The 20841-nt window shown below is 40.7% G+C and overlaps 1 protein-coding gene across 16 annotated transcripts in view; it reads left to right on the forward strand.

Annotated features, from left to right (window-relative positions):
* The window catches only part of LOC132127699 (disks large homolog 2-like), a 227297-nt gene that overhangs the window by 17114 nt on the left and 189342 nt on the right, over positions 1-20841 (forward strand). For all 16 annotated transcript variants that reach the window (XM_059539702.1, XM_059539703.1, XM_059539705.1 and 13 more), the window contains exons 3-4: positions 16095-16252; positions 20128-20193. In XM_059539702.1, coding sequence (XP_059395685.1) covers positions 16095-16252; positions 20128-20193 — 224 coding nt within the window. The remainder of the gene's footprint in view (positions 1-16094; positions 16253-20127; positions 20194-20841) is intronic.

Raw genomic sequence — 20841 nt, forward strand, 5'->3', positions numbered from 1 at the left:
TGTTTTGGAAGGCTCTGTGAATGCTGAAAGGTATATAAAGGTTTTAGAGCAACATATGCTTCCCTCCAAACAACGTCTATTTCAGGGAAGGCCTTGTTTATTTCAGCAGGACAATGCAAAACCACATACTGCAGCTATAACAACAGCATGGCTTTGTCGTAGAAGAGTCCGGGTGCTAACCTGGCCTGCCTGCAGTCCAGATCTTTCACCTATAGAGAACATTTGGCGCATCATTAAACGAAAAATACGTCAAAGACGACCACGAACTCTTCAGCAGCTGGAAATCTATATAAGGCAAGAATGGGACCAAATTCCAACAGCAAAACTCCAGCAACTCATAGCCTCAATGCCCAGACGTCTTCAAACTGTTTTGAAAAGAAAAGGAGATGCTACACCATGGTAAACATGCCCCGTCCCAACTATTTTGAGACCTGTAGCAGAAATCAAAATTGAAATGACCTCATTTTGTGCATAAAATTGTAAACTTTCTCAGTTTAAACATTTGCTATGTTATCTATGTTCTATTGTGAATAAAATATTGGATCATGTGATTTGAAAGTCTTTTAGTTTTCATTTTATTAAAATTTAAAAAAACGTCCCAACTTTTCCGGAATTCGGGTTGTAATATAATTTTAACCTCATTGAGGAACTCAATGCGAGGGTTGATTAAGTGATTGATGGCTGTTCATGTCTATGTAATTTAACGTATTGCTGTAAACTTGGGATTCCATATTTCCATTCTCTTAAACTCATCTTTCCCTAACTTTCGATCTTCCTGCAACTTATGTGAATGTGTGAGTGTGTGCGTTTATGTGTTAGATTAGTTTATATGTCTTAGATTTATCTAATAAAGCCTTATTCATATTGAAAAGAGAAGTATCTTGTGTTTTGTGCTTACAAGTTAATGTCTTAAACTGTCGATCTTGTTACTGTGCTAATTGATAGTTTTTTCACTATAGTTTGGATATTAATATCCAGCGCAGATTTGATGTTAAACGGCTCGTACAGTGAATCGCAGGGCATCTCAGTGATCAGCCGTGAAACAGTGATTCTGTTCAAATTCATTTTTTAAATCTTAAATGATTCCCTTTGAGCTAAATTGACCTGTTTCCCTTACAAATAAATGCATGTTGATACCAATATCTAAAACATCAGGGTGGCAAATTGCTGCTTTAATTCACAGGTTTGGGATCAGAATGGCTTTTTAATTATTATTAATTATTTTTTTATAAGTCTCTTAACAAGGCTGCATGAATTCAAATTTCCAGTAAAATGTAGTGTTGTTAAATATTAGAACAGTTTAAAATTAGTGCTTTCTATTTTAATGTTTTTAAATGTCATTTATTCCTGTGATGCCAAAGCTAAATTTTCACCAGGCATTGCTCCAGTCTTCACTGCAGAGTTCACACAAGGTGCTTAAAGTACTTAAAGTGCTTGAATTTGGCTTTTAGAAATTTAAAGGTCCCGTTCTTCGTGATCACATGTTTTAAACTTTAGTTAGTGTAATGTTGTTGTTAGAGTATAAATAATATCTGTAAAATTCTAAAGCTCAAAGTTCAATGCCAAGCGATATATTTTATTTAACAGAATTCGCCTACAACGAACGACCTGTTTGGACTACATCCCTCTAGTTCCTGCAGTAATGACGTCACTAAAACAGTTTTTTGACTAACCTCTGCCAACATGAATACACCAAAAAAGGGGGCGTGGTCTTGTTGCGCTCCGACGGAGAAGAGGAAGAGCTGTGTTTGTGTTTGTCGCAAAAAAATCGAATGCGATTTTCATGCGCATCTCGTCAGTAAAAACGCTCCTGTGATTATAAGTACATCTCCAGCACGTGCGTTCTTTTACTGTCTATGGTTCAGATCAGGATTGCCACGTTTTCAAAACAAACTACCCACTTGCTTCTCAAAACTAGTCCAAAACTAGCCCAATCGCATTTCCAGGAGGGCAGCATGCTCTAAGCTGGTGTCGAATCACAACACAGGAACCACTGGCACAATCAGAACTCGTTACGTATTTCTGAAGGAGGGACTTTATAGAACAAGCTAAACACAATCAAAGCTTCAAAAAAGCACAAAAAAACGGGACCTTTAAGGTCTAGAAAACCTGGACAATTGGCTTGTTTTGTTGAAAAGTGCTTAAAAGTGCTTATAATTAACATGGAGTATTTGTATGCCGTTTTCACTCCGAAAAAAAAATTGTGATTATTTAATACGACATTCCCGGCACAAACTGACATAATTCAGAAGCGGTGATTTGATTTATATATAAAGTGACCAATCACAGTCACCTTGTCTAGTTTTACGTGAAATGTAAGAGTGGGACAAAGGCCTTTCTGTGTAGCAGTGTTGAGACAGAAAAAAATTTAAAATAAATTTCAGATGTGTTCTCCATAGACATTATGTCTATGCTGTTATCAACGAGTAAATAAGTGACTTGACATACAGCCAAGTAGGGTGACCCATATTCGGAATTCGTGCTCAGCCTTTAACCCATCCAAAGTGCACACACACAGCATGAACACACCCAGAGCAGTGGGCAGCCATTTATGCTGCAGCGCCTGGGGAGCAGTTGGGGGTTCAGTGCCTTGCTCAAGGGCACGTCAGTCGTGGTATTGAAGGTGGAGAGAGTGCTGTACATTCACTCCCCCCACCTACAATTCCTGCCAGCCCAAGACTCGAACTCGCAACTTTTGGATTAGAAGTCCAAATCTCTAACCATTAGGCCAACTGTGGACATTCGAGCCACTTTTCCACTATCGGGCTCAGGCAGCGCGGATTTCGAACGCTGTTGCCTTGCATCCATCTGACGAACCTCTGCTCTCTACCCAACAAAACGTACTCGGTTACTAACGTAACCTCGGTTCCCTGAGATGAGGGAACGAGTACTGCGTAAGCTAGCTTACGCTATGGGAAAAGGTCCCCTTTTCTCGAGAATATGAAGCCAAAAATTATCCTTAATTTTTAAATAATGTAAAACGCAGTGCTGCAGCACAGCAGACCCAAGCGAAGCGGCTCGCGCGCTTATTGGCTGTGCTGCGGCAACTGCAGCAACCTATGGTGAGGCGGCGGAGAGTAACGAACCAATGGGGGCGCTTCGCGCCCATTGGACGTCAGAGCGCGCCAAAATAGGCGTGGCTGGAACTATATAAGCCACCGCTTCACCATAGGGATCAGGTTTTAAATCGACTGAAGCGATCACCCGGTCCGAGCACATAGCACGGCAGGTTACGCAGTACTCGTTCCCTCATCTCAGGGAACCGAGGTTACGTTAGTAACCGAGTACGTTCCCTTTCGAGAGTACTCTCGTACTGCGTAAGCTAGCTTATGCTATGGGAACACAATGTGGGCTCTGATGCCGAACGGGCAGTGAAGGCCCTTAGATTTGTAAGCCAGCGAGATAGTGTCTACTATCCATCGCGATAGGCTTTGCTTCGTGGTGGCGAGACCTCGGGTGCGCCCACCAAAGCATATGAAGAGCTGGTCCGACCTCCTGAATAAGGCGGAGCGCGCAATATAGGTTTTAAGAGCCCTGACGGGGCAGATGAAGCTCGCGTTGCTTTCGTCGCTTTGCGAGGAAAGGGCTGACAGCGAGATGACCTGCGCTCTGAACGGTGTTGAGAGCACCTTGGGGACATAGCCGTGTCTTGGTCTGAGAATGACTCTGGAGTCATTAGGCCCAAACTCGAGACAGTCAGCGCTTACAGATAGCGCATGTAAATCCCCCACTCGCTTGACTGAGGCCAGAGCCAGTAGAAAAGCGGTTTTGAACGAAAGAAGCTTCATATCGACAGACTGAAGCGGTTCAAAAGGGGGGCCCTTTAAGGCCTCTAGGACCGTAGACAGGTCCCAGGAAGGGATTGAAGGGGGTCGGGGAGGGTTCATCCGACGAGCTCCCTTAAGGAAACGAATGACCAGTTCGTTTTTTCCCAGTGATAGGCCGGCCACCGGAGCATGAGAAGCTGCAATGGCTGCCACATACACTTTGAGCGTAGACGGGGATCTGCCCGCATCTAAACGCTCCTGTAGGAAGGAGAGTATCTCCGACACGTCACATAAGTGAGGGTCTAGGTTCCGTGTCCCGCACCAGGTGGAGAACACTGACCATTTCTGCGCGTATAGGCGCCTGGTTGAGGGCGCTCTGGCTTCCGTAATGGTCTTTAACACTCCCTCAGGGAGGTTCCCGGGTACCCGTTGAGGGGCCATACATGAAGGGCCCAAAGTTCGGGGTGGGGATGCCAGAGCGCGCCCTTCAGCTGCGTGAGGAGATCTTTCCGCAGCGGTATTGGCCATGGGGCTGTACTGGACAGCTGCATCAGCTCGGAGAACCAAGGTTGGGTCGTCCAGAGTGGGGCTACTAGCAGCATAGCACATCTGCTCTTCCTGACCCGATCGATGACCTGCGGTAGCATCGCGACCGGTGGGAAGGCATAAAGCGGGCGTCTGGGCCAATCGAGGGCCAGCGCGTCCCTGCTCTTTGAAAAATATATTGGGCAATGAGCGTTGTCTTCTGAGGCGAAGAGGTCGACCTCTGCCCTGCCGAAGATGCTCCACATCAACTGAACCGTCTGTGGGTGAAGAGACCACTCCCCAGGGGGAACATCCGCCCTGGAAAGCATGTCCGGGCCCCGGTTCAGGATGCCAGGTACATGCGCTGCCTTTAGCGAGCGCAGATTGTAATGTGCCCATGTCAGAAGACGCTCGGTCAGGGTGTGCAAGGTTTCTGACCTGACACCGCCCTGGCGATTTATGTAGGCCACCACTGACATGCTGTCTGATCTGACCAGAACGTGGTGGCCCTTTAAAAATGGGAGGAAAGCTTTCAGGGATAGTTCGACCGCTATCATCTCCAGACAGTTTATGTGTAACAGTCGCTCCGGGCTCGACCAGAGGCCGGAGGCAGACCTGCCCTCGTACAGGGCGCCCCAACCGAGGTTGGATGCATCTGTCGAGACTACTTTTCATTTTGAGACAGCGCCCGTGCTTACGCCTAACTGATACCAGTTGGCTATTTTCCAAGGGGCCAGAGCTGCGATGCAGCCGTGGGTCACCCTGATGCGCGCGCGGCCGGAAATCCAGGCGCGCGCTGGAACACGGTCTCTCAGCCAGCGCTGTAGTGGGCGCATGCGCAGCAGGCCCAGTTTGAGAACTGCAGAGGCTGATGCCATCAGACCTAGCATTTCCTGAAATCGTTTGAGCGGGTAAAGAGACCCGGCTTTGAACGACACGGCTAAATGCTGAATAGTGAGAGCGCGCTGTGACGTCAGACGCGCTGTACATGTCACAGAGTCTATGTCTATCCCCAAAAAGGAAATCCTCTGGCTGGGAGACAGAGCGCTCTTGACAGTGTTGATCGTGAGACCCAGGCATTCTAAATGGCTGAGGATCCAGGATCTGTGTGTCGTCAGTAGTTCCTCGGAATGGGCTAAAACTAGCCAGTCGTCAAGGTAGTTCAATACTCGCACTCCCCGCATTCTCAGGGGTGCGAGAGCGGCATCCATGCACCGTGTAAACGTACGGGGCGCTACGGAGAGGCCGAATGGAAGAACCATGTACTGATAAGTCTGCCCCTCGAAGGCGAATCTCAAGAATGGCCTGTGATGGGGTGCTATTTGAATGTGAAAGTAAGCGTCTTTCAAATCCACTGAGAAAAACCAATCCCTCGGGCGAATTTGCGCGAGTATTTGTTTGGTAGTTAACATTTTGAACGATCGCGTCATAAGCGTTTTGTTCAAACGTCTGAGATCTAGGATGGGTCTGAGACCGCCATCCTTTTTTGGTACGAGGAAGTAGCGGCTGTAAAAGTCTGACTCGCGCTGCGCAGGGGGGACAATTTTTATCGCCCCTTTTGCAAGAAGGTTTATCAGTTCGGCGCGAAGGACGTGTGTCATTTCGCTTTTCACTTTCGTTTCGACCACGGCGCGAAAGCGCGGCGGTCTGCGAGCGAACTGGAGCGAGTAACCTCGTTTTATTATATTCAAAACCCAATCTGATATGCCGGGGATGGCCTGCCATGCAGCGGCTCGTGCGGCTATGGGTTGAATGTGTTTCGGGCACTGGCCGCCTGTTATGAGGGGACCAGTAGCTCGAGTATGCTGTGCTTGTGACACTGTGGTGACAGCGCTTATTTGTAGGGTTGCGCACTGAGAAGTGGGCACGCGCGCTACATTTAGAGCACCTCCGGCGCGAGCGGGAAGGTGGGCATGAAAGGAGACCCGAGTGAGTCTTTGTGACACTTGGGGGAGTGTGTATACATGTAGGGGTGCGTACTGTGTAGTGGGCACACTGCCTACATAGAAAAAGCTCTTTTTGTGCTTTATTGAGGTCGCCGTGAAAACGGCGTTTGTGTGCAGGCGTGCGTGCATTGTAACAGGCTCGTTTACTGCAGTATAGACATCTCCAACCGCCTTTAGTGAGGGGATTGGAGGAAGCATGTGAGGTTTCTTGTGTGGTTTTGGTCGCTGGGCGAGACTGTAAGTCTGGCTGCGATGGCTTCGAGGTCTGAGGGGGCGGCGCATTTCTACGGCGTCCCACAGCAGAGCTAGAGCGTTTCGGCAGGAAGTGTCTCATTGCCTGCGACGTTTTCTGAGCCTCAGTGAAGCGTTCAGCGAAACCCTTAACCGACTGGCCAAAGAGGCCGGAAGGCGAGATAGGAGAGTCGAGAAAGGCGGATTTGTCGGCGTCTTTCATCTCCGTGAGCGTGAGCCAGAGGTGTCGCTCTAAAACAGCGAGGCTTGCCATGCTTCGGCCGATCGCTTGTGCTGTGGTCTTTGTCGCACGCAGGGCTAGATCAGTAGCGCTGCGGAGATCTTTAAAGTCATAGGCATCTGGGGCAGACTCGTCCAGGTTGCGGAGAAGTCTGGCCTGAAAAACCTGCAGCACAGCCATGGTGTGTAGAGCCGAAGCAGCTTGACCAGCGGAGGTGTAAGCTCGGCCAGCGAGAGCTGAGGTGGTGCGGCACGGCTTGGATGGATGCACAGGCTTCGACCGCCATCCAGCGGCTGAGGGCGGGCAGAGGTGTGCAGCAATATTCCTCACTACTGGACGCGGTGAGAGAAAGGCTGTCGTGTCTGTCCTCTTCCGCCTCAGGCGCTCCGAAGGAGAAGGGGGCGCTGGTGAGCAGGGACTGGCGCTGCTCGTCCACGAAGAGGACAGGCAAAGGAGCGAGAGCGGGCGAGGCACGCGGGGAGTGTTCCGGCGTGAGCTCGCGTGTAACAGTATGCTCAGGCATTCTCTGATCGCGGCGTTTCTTACGCGGCACTTGAGAGAGAAGAGGCGGAGAGGGTGGAGCATCGTGGATGGTTTGAGCTAATCGAGCCCGCAGGGTCGATCTAGCCATGTCGTCGCACTCAGGGCAGCCGCCCTTGAAGAGTGCGCTCTCAGCATGCTCGCGGCCCAGGCAGGAGACACAGATGATGTGGCGGTCCTCGCTGGGCAGAGGGCCTCGGCAGGAAGCGCAGGCCCGAGGCATTTGAAACAACGCCTCGAATTCTGGAGGAAAAAACTGTGATGCAGCGGCAAACACACTAGCTTTGAAAAGGATATAGTCACGCCGGATGGCGCAGCAGGAAGCGAGTGCTGAAGGCGGCGTCGAGATGAAGCACGAGCCGGCGTCCTCAGATCTGCGTTGCAGTGCTATCCCGCTGAGAGGCTTTTCGACGGCGTGTAGAGGCTTCTCCGGAGAAGACAGCGAAGTGCAGGTGAGATCGCTGAAGGAGATGAAATCTGATCCCTATGGTGAAGCGGTGGCTTATATAGTTCCAGCCACGCCTATTTTGGCGCGCTCTGACGTCCAATGGGCGCGAAGCGCCCCCATTGGTTCGTTACTCTCCGCCGCCTCACCATAGGTTGCTGCAGTTGCCGCAGCACAGCCAATAAGCGTGCGAGCCGCTTCGCTTGGGTCTGCTGTGCTGCAGCACTGCGTTTTACATTATTTAAAAATTAAGGATAATTTTTGGCTTCATATTCTCGAGAAAAGGGGACCTTTTCCCATAGCGTAAGCTAGCTTACGCAGTACGAGAGTACTCTCGAAAGGGAACAGACAAACTCCTGCTCTCCCAGACAAATAAGGATTTCTAACACTCTGCTGCCCTGTGTTTCATGGAAAACTGTCTGAATGATGCCATACCAGACAGCGCGTTAAATCTGCAGAGCTTCCAGCTGTTCAGAGGGGATCAGATAGCACATCACAGATAGCACATCACATGTCCCACCAGAGACAGTAATATATTGGATCACTTTTACACCACAATAAAGAATGAATATCACTCTGTTCCACGGGCATCTTTGGGGAACTCTGATAACTGTTTGGTTCACCTTACCGACCTACTTGCAGAAACTAAAATCAGCTAAACCTGTATTAAGGACTGTAATAAGATGGACTAATGAAGCAGAGCAGGATTTACAGAACTCAATTCAGACTCATTTTCTATTAGTTTCTTTCGATTTATAGTGTAATAAAAAGTATTATTTTTTTGTTATATAAATAGTGTTGTGGTGTTTATTATTTAAAATGATTAGTCTTGTTATTTAAGTTTAGTGAAAATATACTGCAATCATGTTTTAAAAATATTTATATTTTATTAAAATATAAAAGTGCCACTTTGTCCCACTATCCATTTTGCACCTATGAATTGGTAGTAGAACTACAAAATTAGTATCAAATTCGCGATTTAATAAAGATTTTATGTGATTTTAAGTTGTTTATGTTGTGTTCTAATTCTAGAGCTTTATTTATGCAAATGCTGCATGACTTTGACATGTTTTAATGGGTGTGAGCGCTGAATACTGGAGTCTCATTCAAACGCTGGAGTGGACAGAGTTGCCACCACACTCATCGGCCTCGTTCCTGGACGAGTCTGTCTACAGACAGGAGGTTAGGGAGCTGGCTGTCTGGTGCAGTCTTAACAACCTGGAGTTTATCACGCTTAAAACAGTGGAGATTATGGTGGACAGGAGAAACCCCCCTGCTCTCCCTCCACTTACTGTCATGGACAGTGTCATTCAGGTTCCTGAACACCACTGTCTTAGGACCTGAAATCAGACATTCACATAGACTCCATTGTTAAAAATGCCCATCAGAGGCTTTACTTCCTTCGCCACCTGGGGAAGTTCAACCTGCCATAGGAGCTGCTGAAACAGTTCTACTCCACCATCATTGAATCCGTCCTCTGCACTTCTATAACTGTCTGGTTCAGCTCAGCTACCACATCTGACCTCGGAAGACTACAGAGGATAGTCCGGTCTGCTGAGCTAATCATTGGTACAACCCTCCCTTCTCTCCAAGAACTGTACTCATCAAGAGTGAGCCAAAGGGCCAGTAAAATCACTCTGGACCCCTCAAATCCAACACACTCCCTCTTAGATCTGTTGCCATCTGGTCGACACTTTTGTTCTGTTGCTGTGTAATTTACAGTTAAAACCCAAGGACCAGGTGTTGTAACGAAGACCAGGAGTCAGAGATGTGATCAATTAATAATACAATTTACTGAAGAAAAGTCAGCTGTAACATTCTCGATGGAGTTCGTAGGCTGTTCTGCCGTTCAAAATCACCAACAATTATATCCTGACAAAAGATTCTAATTGCGTCAATGTTTAGGTCAGCAAAATTCTGGTTGGTCGAAACATAGATGATAAATAAAATCTCCACACATGCACGTAAAACTCGAAGCATATCTTCTAGTGATTAATTTGGTGACAAGTGATCAGAGGTCAGACACAATAGGTCTCTCCAGAGACGTATATTGGATACCCTGGACATCATGGTAACGACAAATGAGGGTCTCTCTCTCTCTCTTTGCATCTAGCTACAAAGATAGACATTCACACACATACACAGAGAACACTTATCTGTACTTGCTCTGCCCTGAATCTTCACACACACAATGAGAGCAATGTTTTTGTTAAAAGGCAGAAAATAGCCATATTCATCGTATTTTCTAACTTGCATAAATGTAACTTTGATTAACAATTATTCAAGAAATATTATAAGTAATATTATTATGATGGCCATTGTAGAGCTGTGATCTACTCCTTCAGCTTTCATTCTGTTGCACTGCAGAAGCTTCTGTCATGAAAACAAATTCTTTGTATGTGTAAACATACCTGGCAATATATATGCATAATGCATAATGATCAGTTTAATGCATAATAAATAGGTTTGGGTATTGTTAGAATTTTATCCATTCAGATTCTTATCGATTCATAGTTTCGATTCCAATAAGATAAAGATACAGTACACTTCAAGAGGAACATTTGCCTATGCTTTTAACAAAAATACCACAGCAAAAACAACTACATTAATATAAATTTCAAATATTAGGTTGTTAAAGACAAGTAAACAGTCAGTTATAAAACAGGAATAAACAAATCAATTAGCAATGGCATAAATACAACTGGACCAAATTTATGGTAGGCCTACAGAAACTGTAATTAAAAATTTAAAAACACTGCATGGTTTTCTTTTTATGAATAAAATATAGATTAATTAAAGTTATTAAATATAGTCAGTCAAGATCAGTGAATGATTTTCTTTAGTTCTATGATTAACATTAATGACAGGCAATGTGTTCATAGGCTGCTGTCTCTTTAACACTGAATGCACGCAGATCTAAAAATAATGTACACGTGCATTTTCTTTCTCATCTGTTTACGTTCACTTAAACTCTGGCCCGGAGAAAACTTTTCTACAGTGGAAATGCACAGAACGGTGTGAGAACGGACATAAAACCGGAATCCACGATGCGACCGCTGTTCTCTGTGATTGCGCTTGCGCTTCAGATGTGTGCGCTGCACGCAAATAAGGCGGAGGTACTTTCTGTTCCTGCAATTAAATAATTTTAAATCACATTAGAATGCGAAAGCAGGAATCGTTAAGCAGAATCAAAATGCACTCGTCTTATCAAATACCTGGTTCTTGGAAAATTGGAACCGGTTCTTAAACAGACCTGGTTTTTGATACCCAACCCTAATGATAAAAGTAACTTACTGATTTCAAACTTTTAAACGGTTGGGTATGATGTTTCTTTGAGATCACTACACTCATCAGGTGTTTTTAGAAATACTTTGATCAAATGATCCTTTTGGTTGGGAAGAATTTTATTTTTTAAATGCTGATGCTTACAGAGATCAGAAAGCTGGGTTTCTGTCCTCATGGGCTCAGCTCTGTGCCCTGAGTTCAACTGTCTTAAACACTCTCCCAGCTGCTCTAGTCCAGCCTACAGCCAAACACACACACACACACACAAACTTCATCAGTCGCCACCTGCTCTGTTCTTATGCATGTATAAGTAGAGTCGACTTGTCACTTTTAGGCTTTCTGGGGTGAAAAGGGGGCTTGTTTGAGTGCACTAAACAGCTTTAAACACTACCAAAGAGAAAGCGTCTGAAATAATGATAAGCTGTGTTCTTTCTGTTTGTGTGTGAGGGTGTAAGGTCATTGTATGAATTGTTGGGAACAGGAGGCCCGTGCAAGGATTAAGCTGGCTGCTCACATGCTGTTAGATCAGGCATCTGGCATTACACACACACACACACAATACTTCTTTCTATTTCAGTGATGACACTTTACACAACATGTCAGTGGAGAACAGAGGACTTTTACTGCTCTGTAAGTTTATTAGAAATTACTGCTGCTTTTAAACATTTTTATGTTCATATTGTCGGTATGGGTTATTTTAACTGTTCGCTTTATAGTAGTATTGATATTTCTGTTTATCATTTGTTGAAACTTTGCATTCCCTGTTTTTCAGCCTGTATCACCCACATTTGAGATGTGGGATTTGCATAAATTTAAATCTTTGGTCTCACTTTCAATGTATTTTTCCACTTTAAAGGCAGACACATCTAAATCACTTTTTATGTAAGCTTGTTGGTGTTTGCACCATCTTAAATGCTTGATAAACAGTGTTATTTATACTTGTTGAACTTGCATCACTGGACCAGACAGGCATCTGTAGGAGGAATAACAAATGGAGTCTTTTTATTAGGTATAATTTACATGTAAATGAATTCTCTCTCTAAGATGGAACAGACTGCAAGCTTCGGTTTGAAAGATGCTTCTTTTGTTATGTGTAAAATGCCTGTTTTGTAGTACAGCTTTGGAAGCATTATATTGTCTCCTGAGCAGCTTTACATGCATTATCACATTCAAAGTACCAATACAGACTCTCTATTATGAAGTATGGTTAGCTGATTGGATGATTAGACACATATACCACAGTTCTTCTTTCTGGTCCTCAAATCTGATTGGCTGAAAGTTCTTTCCAGCCATGAGATATTCTACAGGCAACACCACAAAGCCTTCAATTAATATGTAATTAAACTGCAGGTATAGAAATACTGAAATCAGAAAATGTTATTTAGATTTAGATAGTTTTAAAAGTATAGCTTGCCATGTTGCATTACTACCCACATACTTTTATTCATTGTAAATTTGCATCCCTGCAGGTTTTTAATATTTCCTTTCATATGCTACCATCATAATGTATTATATAGTAACTGAAAGTCATTGTAACTACAGTAAAGCTGATGCAATATGGTATTACCTTCTACTGTCATGAAAATAAATAAATAAATAAATAAAACTACAACAAAGATTAAAATAAAAACTGCAAAAATATGTTCTATGGTACATCTAGTTTTACCTTTTTATTTTATAGTTTTAATGTATGTAATATTTAGGCAGAAATTGATTACTATGTATATTTTTGACAGCATCCTTTATTTTAGCACCTGCTCATAAGATTTATTTCTGAATTTAGTGATTTTTCTTTTTTTTCTTTTTCTTTTTTTTTTTCATTTTAAATTAACTTATTTTTATTTTATGTGGAATGCTTTGTATATTTTGATTGTGTAATCTTTTGATGGGGTCATTTCATCCATACATTCCATATGGGCACTCCAAACACACAGCATGGCCTTTTCTTTTATTTCTTATCTCAGAGCACAATCTTAGTTCATTCCAACACAGGATCTGTAGCATTTACTATGGCATGATTCTGTGCTGGGTTCACGGCTGAGCTGCTGACTTTGACCCACCATGCAATGTGGCTTAATGTAACTGTCCCTTTTAAATCTGTTTTGTTCAGGTTGAAATATCAGAGCTGTCCAGATGGTCACTGCAAGTGCTTTTACTCTAGTTTAAATATTTGGCTATCTCTGACGTTTTTGTTGAGCATCTCTCGAGGCAGGGCAGAAGAGAGTTGACTCACAATAGTAATACATCTCACAGCACCACCGACCTCATTTAATATCGCTTAAGGTAATGACTTTTGTGTCTTCTCTGCAAATTTGGTACATAGAAATAAGAGAATAATTTAAAATTATATATAATATAATCTATATATTAGTGGTGGGCCGTTATCGGCGTTAACATGCTGCGTTAACATGAGACTCTTATCGGGCGATAAAAAAAATATCGCCGTTGATCTATTCCCAAAGTTGGGTTGGGAGCTGGGTCCATATTAAACAAGCTATGATGACTTTCACCTTGATATTTTATATAACCGACTGGCTGAGGCCAGCCTAAAAAGATGCTCAGGACAGTTGATGGGCCACTGCTGCGCATCGTCACGAAAGCCTATCTTTTCACGTGTTTTTAAGCCTTACTGGTTGTCGATTTAAACATTAAAGCATCCAAACACAAGACGCGGAAAAGCTGAACAGAGCTGGTTACTCGCGCGCTGTGTTCGGTGCGCAAGAGAGAGATCCACGTATCACGGACAGCGACACTGAACCAAGCTCTTCTGCGAAGTTCTCCTCGAAGTCCCTCATGCACCTGAATGAACAAATACAAATCGCAGTTTGATCAAACAAAAAGATGTGAAAGAGCCCAATTCAGTACTTGCGGTGTTCTGGTGTTCAGGGCTCACGCAGAGAAAGGCGTCTCAAAACACTTGAACATCGAATTTGCTTCTTTTTGCTCTTGTGCCGACAAATACACACAAAATATGTCAAAATATCCACCTTGGAAATTATGCTGGAAAAAACGGTCAGTTATTTCTTAAGTGAAAGTAAACAGTTGAGGAAAAAAATAGGATGTGTACAAATAAATAAAAATAAATAAACATACAAATTAAACAATTTCAAACAGGGCCCACTGGTACAACCTTCACCGGGGCCCCGTCTTCTCCGTCTGCAGTGCGTATGCAGTCCGTGTGCGTTACGTATGTGGTGCAGCACGGACTCGATGTGTTTTCACACAGGACGCGTTTGCTGTCCGCTACTCAGTACATAAACAATCGCTGCACTGCTGCACTGCTGCAGACGCAACACTCCTGGAACGCAACTGGAATCCTTTAACATGGGTGCGTAAACAAATATGCAACGCATACGCACTGCAGACGGAGTGTGAAAATGTGAAACAGACGTAAGGTTGTTTGCACCTTGTGCAGTGTGGAATTAGTTTACAGTTTTTTCAAGCACTTTGTGATGCATTTTGGAAACAGGAGATGAGCCCCTTTTCTAATGCACCACCTAGCTTGATAAACCCCTTCTCAAAGACTTACTGTTTGTCAATTTTATTTGGGTCACACACATATTCTGAATGCCTTCGGCAGAATTCGAATGAGCCATTTTAATCTAGATTAATCTAGATTAATTTCAAGATCACAGTGAGATTAATCTAGATTAAAAAAATTAATCTATGCCCACCACTAATATATATATATATATATATATATATATATATATATATATATATATATATATATATATATATATATAAAATTTTTCAAAGTGTATATGTGTATATGTAAAAATATGTGTTTCAGATAACTTGTTCATGTCTATTAGATAGATTGAAAAAAAAAACTGAAATACCAGGTTCACATTACTTCTCTTTCTTTGCAGTGAGCAAATTATTTTACACAAGCCTTTTTACATTATTTGCAGGACAGGGCAGCTAGCTCACTTCTTCTGAACATACAAAAGGAACATTTATTATTCATTATTACATTTGTTTGCCTCTCTGTGTCTACATACTGTAATTTGATGCAGACAAATATTTGTTTCATTTTCAATTCGTATTTGTATAATTCTTGCCTTTGTTTTTATTTTGTACAGTTCTCTGAGATCCACTAATGTTATCAAAATTTTCACATAAAAAAGCTTATTTTAACTCATTTTATTTTATTAAAAAATAAGTTAACAAAGGACCAAGGTCTTACTGATATGGTCTTGCACTTCATTAAAAAAGGTTACTCAAATAAAGTATTGTTTTATCTCTGCGTGGACCTGCGTTTGCTGCTCTTGTCATTAATCTACCACATGCATGAATTGGTGGGCAGGGCAGAAAAGGCAGTGATGTAGATGCAGGTGTTGATCATCTTTTGTGGAGGTGGTGTTTAGCCACACTATTATGTCATAAAGTGGCACATTCCAAAACCTGATTCCAAAAGTTGTTTTTGGACTAATGAGAAAGTTTTGAGTTCTGAAACTTACAGAATGTTTGTTATAGCACACAGACCTCTTATATATCAAAATATCAAGGGCATTTGGACTTCTCAGTTCATGACCTCTTTAAAATGTTCCCCTACATCTTATATTTACAGTATGTAAAAAAGTACTTTGTTGTTGTGCAGTTATGGAGTGTAAATTAGTGGAAAGTCCTACATATTTTCTCATGATTGGATTTGGAATCTTTTTGTCTGAGCTACAGTAGCTTGAAATTTGTGTCTACTTGCACCTTTTGACCCAGACACACAAATTAATCTGTACAATGGCTGCCGCTCAAATCTGCCGCTTTTATTTTCCGACTAAATAATCATGTTTCCCTGCTCTTTCTCTCTCTTTCTACCTCCTTTTCTCTTTACTATGCTGGATTCATTTAAATGCCAGTGAATCAATCTAATAAATTGCCTGTGTTTATTTTGATCTGCTGCCAACTAGAGATTGCTGGTTTTTGATAAAAAAATTATAATAATAAATAAATAAAAAAAGAGTAGACAAAGTCTAGTGTTGAAACTACCACAGAGTTTGAATAGGTATTAAAAAGACATTTATAGTGTGCCCCCCCCCCTCTCTCCTCTCTCTCTCTCTCTCTCTCTCTCTCTCTCTCTCTCTCTCTCTCTCTCTCTCTCTCTATTTGCATAGATATCCAGGAGTTTTATGAAGTGACCCTGCTGAACTCTCAGAAGAGCTGTGAGCAGAAGCTGGTGGAGGTGAATCACATGGCTGAGCAGTGGGAACACACTCCCACCAACTCAACCTCACCCACAGAGGGTCTGCAGCCAGCCTCCACACCGCCAAAGGTGAGACAAATTATAACATTTAAACTATAATTTTTAGAGGTCTTATTTCAGAGGAAATGGTGATACTGTTATTAGACTCCTAGTGTATTTTGGACTTTTTATATTTAAAATTCCTGTAGTATGCAAGAAGTTTGTTTTATTATTATTATTATTATTATTACAGTGTTTCCTCTAGGATTTTTTTTCAGCTGTAGTGGCAGGACTATTTCCAATGGACCCACGCCACCTCCTCACCCAAGAATCATATCTACTTAAACTCAGAATTTAATTTATTTTAACTAAAAAAGACAAGTAAATAGTACGTAAAATAAGAACAAATAAATAAATGACAAGCAATAGCACAAAAAAAAATAAAAAATAACAAGATACACTACCACTCAAAAGTTTTTGAACAGTAAGATATTTAATGTTTTTTAAAGAATTCTCTTTTGCTTACCATGGCTGCATTTATTTGGTCCAAAATACAGCAAAATTAGAAATATTGTGAAATATTTTTACTATTTAAAATAACTGCTTTCTATTTTAATATATTTAAAAATTTTATTTATTCCTGTGATTTCAAAGCTGAATTTTCAAATGCAGCCCAGCACTGGGTAAATTTTGGAAAAACACATGCTGGGTTATTTTGACCCAGCTGGTTGGGTTAAATGTTTTTACCCAACATGCTGGATTGTTTTATTTAAGTCAACTATTGTTTAAAACTATTTTTGGACTGATGCGACTTATACCCAAAAAGATGAGCTCAGCATTTGGGTTGAAAATAATAACCCAGCATTTTTTGTGTGCAGAAAAACTACCCTGCACCTGGGTAAAAATATTAAAAACAAATCAGTAAAATGACCCAACAAGATGAACCCAGCATTTGGGTTAAAAATAATAACCCAGCATTTTTTAGAGGGCAAGAAAAACTACCCAGCACCTGGTTTAATGTTTAAAAAAAATAACCCAGTAAAATGACCCAACAAGATGAACCCAGCATTTGGGTTAAAAATAATAACCCAGCATTTTTTAGAGTACAGAACAACTACCCAGCACCTAAGTAAAAAAATATTAAGAACAAACCAGTAAAATGACCCAACAAGATGAACCCAGCGTTTGGCTCAAAAATAATAACCCAGCTTTTTTTTAGAGTGAAAACTACCCAGTACCTGGGTACATTTTTGTTTTTAAGAATAATCCAGTAAAATGACCCAACAAGATGAACCCAGCATTAGCGTTAAAAATAATAACCCATAATTTTTTAGAGTACAGAAAAACTACCCAGCATCTGGGTAAGAAATATTAAAAATAACCCAATAAAAACAGGTTGAACCCAGGATTTGGGTTAAAAAAAATAACCCAACATTTTGTTGTCAACCTATGGAGAGAATGTTGTTTGCTGGTTTTACAGCTGCAAAGAATTCAACAATACAAAACTACTTTACTCTGAACATGTGTGGAAAACCATTTTGGATTTATATCCTCCTTGGGATAGTGGCCTGTGAATGTACAATGGCATGAATTACTGGGGCTAAACCTGGTACTATTGATGCATGGCAGTGTTTTTCTTCTGACATTTTAAACTATATAAAAACTTATTTTATTTCTCTTTTAGATTGTAAATTATGGAGAATATGTCTGTTGCTCCCCCTTTCCTGTTTGTTTGTTTGTTTGAATGGATGTTATTTTATTTATATATAAATAAAAAGTTGATCACAAAAAAAATAATAATTATAATAATAACCCAACATTCTTTGGAGTGTAATATATGTGTGTATATGTAGGCATGTCAAAATAGCCTGTGTTCTGGCAGAGATAAAAGTAATTTTATGTTTTATTTGGGATCTTTCTGAAGTCTATACCTTGTTGTGTAGGCCAGTTGGGGGAGGTTTTATTTCTCAGCATGTACATAAAATGCACACACACAGCACAGTGTACATAAAAATTAAATGCAGTACAGTGATAGAGGTTTACAATTTAAACTCGGAAGTGTTTAATGTGAATTGATTCTTTTTACCAGATTCCATTGCCATTTAATCTTGATGCTGCTCTTAGAGAAAATATAGACATTAAAGAATTCTCAGCCTTATCTTGGTTGATTTTCTTTTTAATTTTCTCTTAAAATGCTGGAAAAGCACCCTGTATGTGTTTGAGACCTTGTCATCAAGTGAGTGGAAAGGCCTGTGACTATAATTAAAGGCAGTGAATGAAATTGTAGGTATCTGAAGAATACAAATGGAATCCACAGAGCTGTATGCAGGCAGTTTTCTTTGTCTTCTCAGATGTTGGTGAATTCTGCTGCATTGCTCATGACTGCTGACACATCAGCACTCACAAAAGCATAAAACATGTCAGTCAAACACCTACTGATAAAATGGTACAAGTGTACTAGAGACTTCATGTGTTTAATGAATCCAGTTTTCTGAGAAAGTGAGATTGTACTGGACTTAAAAGGGCCTCAGATGAGATTCTTGTTGCTCAGCATATTGCATTTAAAAATGCAGAGCACAAAGATTAAGATAAGCTTGTTGCATTTTAAATAACTGCATAATTAAATATAAAACTTAATATCAGTTTCAGTTAAGTAGATAAGGATTCCATGTCTTAAATATGATTTATATTTCTATATTTATTGTGTAGTATTTTGTCAGGTTGGTAAGTAACCATTGCACATGCAGTCGGCAATGTATATTCAGTTTTTTTTTTTTTTTTTCGTTCAGCCACTAGGGGGAAGCTGTCTCTGTGTGAGCTGTGTGTGTTGATCCCAATGTCTCATGGTCTCATAAGACAGAAGGACATCATGATGACATCAGCATCTTTAAATATGCATGTGTCCCCACTGAACATATTAACTTTGGCATGCAAAACTAGTTAGTTACTGCATAATAAAATTCACAAAAACCTATGCTCTTATGTTAATGCAATTATCTGTCAGTTATCATTGTCATTTATTATAAAAGAAATCAATACTTAAATTTCATAAGGATTTATCAAATTGATCAAAACACATTGTTACAAAAGATCAACAATAGAAAAAAAGAGATTAATAATGTTACAAGAGATGTCTATTTCAAATAAATACTGTTCTTTTGAATTTTCAATTATTTAAAGTATCCTGAAAAACGTATCACATTTTAACCAACAATATTAAGCAGAACAACCATTTATAACATAAATAATATTAATAATAATAATGAATTGTTTCTTTGGCATCAAATCAAATCAGAATAGAATAGAATCTTGTAACATTGAAGACAGGAGGAATTACTGCTATAATGATGGCTGTGCCATAATTAAATTATATTTTAAAATATATAAAAATAGAAATCGTTATTTCAAATTGTAGTATTTTTTTCACAATGTTACTGTTTTACTTTATTTAAATTATGTATTCAAATAAATGCAGCCTTGTACACAAGTACACAATGCTTAACAAAATTGTGTGTGTGTGTGTGTGAGAGAGAAATAGAGAGAGAGAGAGAGAGAGAGAGAGAGAGAGAGAGAGAGTTTGTGCTTCTACGGTTGGCTGTTATATAAGTGTTGTGTTTGTGAATTTCAGACCGATGCATCTGGCCTTCTTTCTCTTCAGCCTGCTTTATAAATTATATATTATTTGTGGACATATTTTCCAAGCAGAATTTTAATTCTGTGACTTCTTATAAAATGTTTTACATTACACATTAATTTATAATGTATACAAGCAATATTGCCCTCAAAATCATACTTTTAGCCTGAATATCAGCCATGCTCTTGAATATCAACAGCTCAGTTCATAATGTCATATTGTTTAAATCAATATCTAGAATATCATTATTATTCTAACTTTTTAAGTCACTGGAATGTACCAGACACTAGAGACAGTGTTTTCATCTGAAAGATTGTTTTTTTGTCCTCAGCTCAGAGAAGAGAGTCACATGGAGCTTACAGTAGAAGAGCCTGCTGCAGAAAGCACCAATACAGAGGTGAGAAACACACACACACACACACACACACACACACACACACACACACACACACACACACACACAGTCTTTTCACATTCAGGTCAATATTCTGACAAATGCAGATTGTCATATGGCAGTGCTTACACCAGCTTTGCATGAGGCAGAGAGGTTTTTCCCATCACTCCTTAATTTTGATATTTTATATCCATTTGGAGAGATGCCTTAGACTGTTGATAAGTGTTTTATCAATTAAACAGTGAGAGGTTTTAAGATGAGTTTTTCATAACAAACATTTTCATACATTTGTAGGGACATGAGTGTTTGTCACATTGCTCGAGTATTTGTCAGTTTATATACTATTACTGTTTGTACTTCTGGGTCTAGTGTGCAAGAAATAATAATTGAAAACAGGACTATTTACATACTTTTATTTATTAAGAGCTTTTGTTGTTGTCCGTTTTTATATTAATTTTAGTTTTTGCATTTGCCATTTTTATATATTTTTCTATTTCTGTTTAGCTTTGCTTCATTTCATTGCTATTTCCATTGTAGTAATTTTAGTTCAACTTAAACTAAATTAGAAATGGCAAAGAAGTTGTTGATGTTTAATCTAATATTTAGATTTTATTTGAGGTTTAGTTTGGTTACTAAAAGCATACTGAAAAG

The sequence above is a fragment of the Carassius carassius genome, chromosome 45, assembly GCF_963082965.1.
Source record: "Carassius carassius chromosome 45, fCarCar2.1, whole genome shotgun sequence".
In the NCBI taxonomy this organism is placed as follows: domain Eukaryota; kingdom Metazoa; phylum Chordata; class Actinopteri; order Cypriniformes; family Cyprinidae; genus Carassius; species Carassius carassius.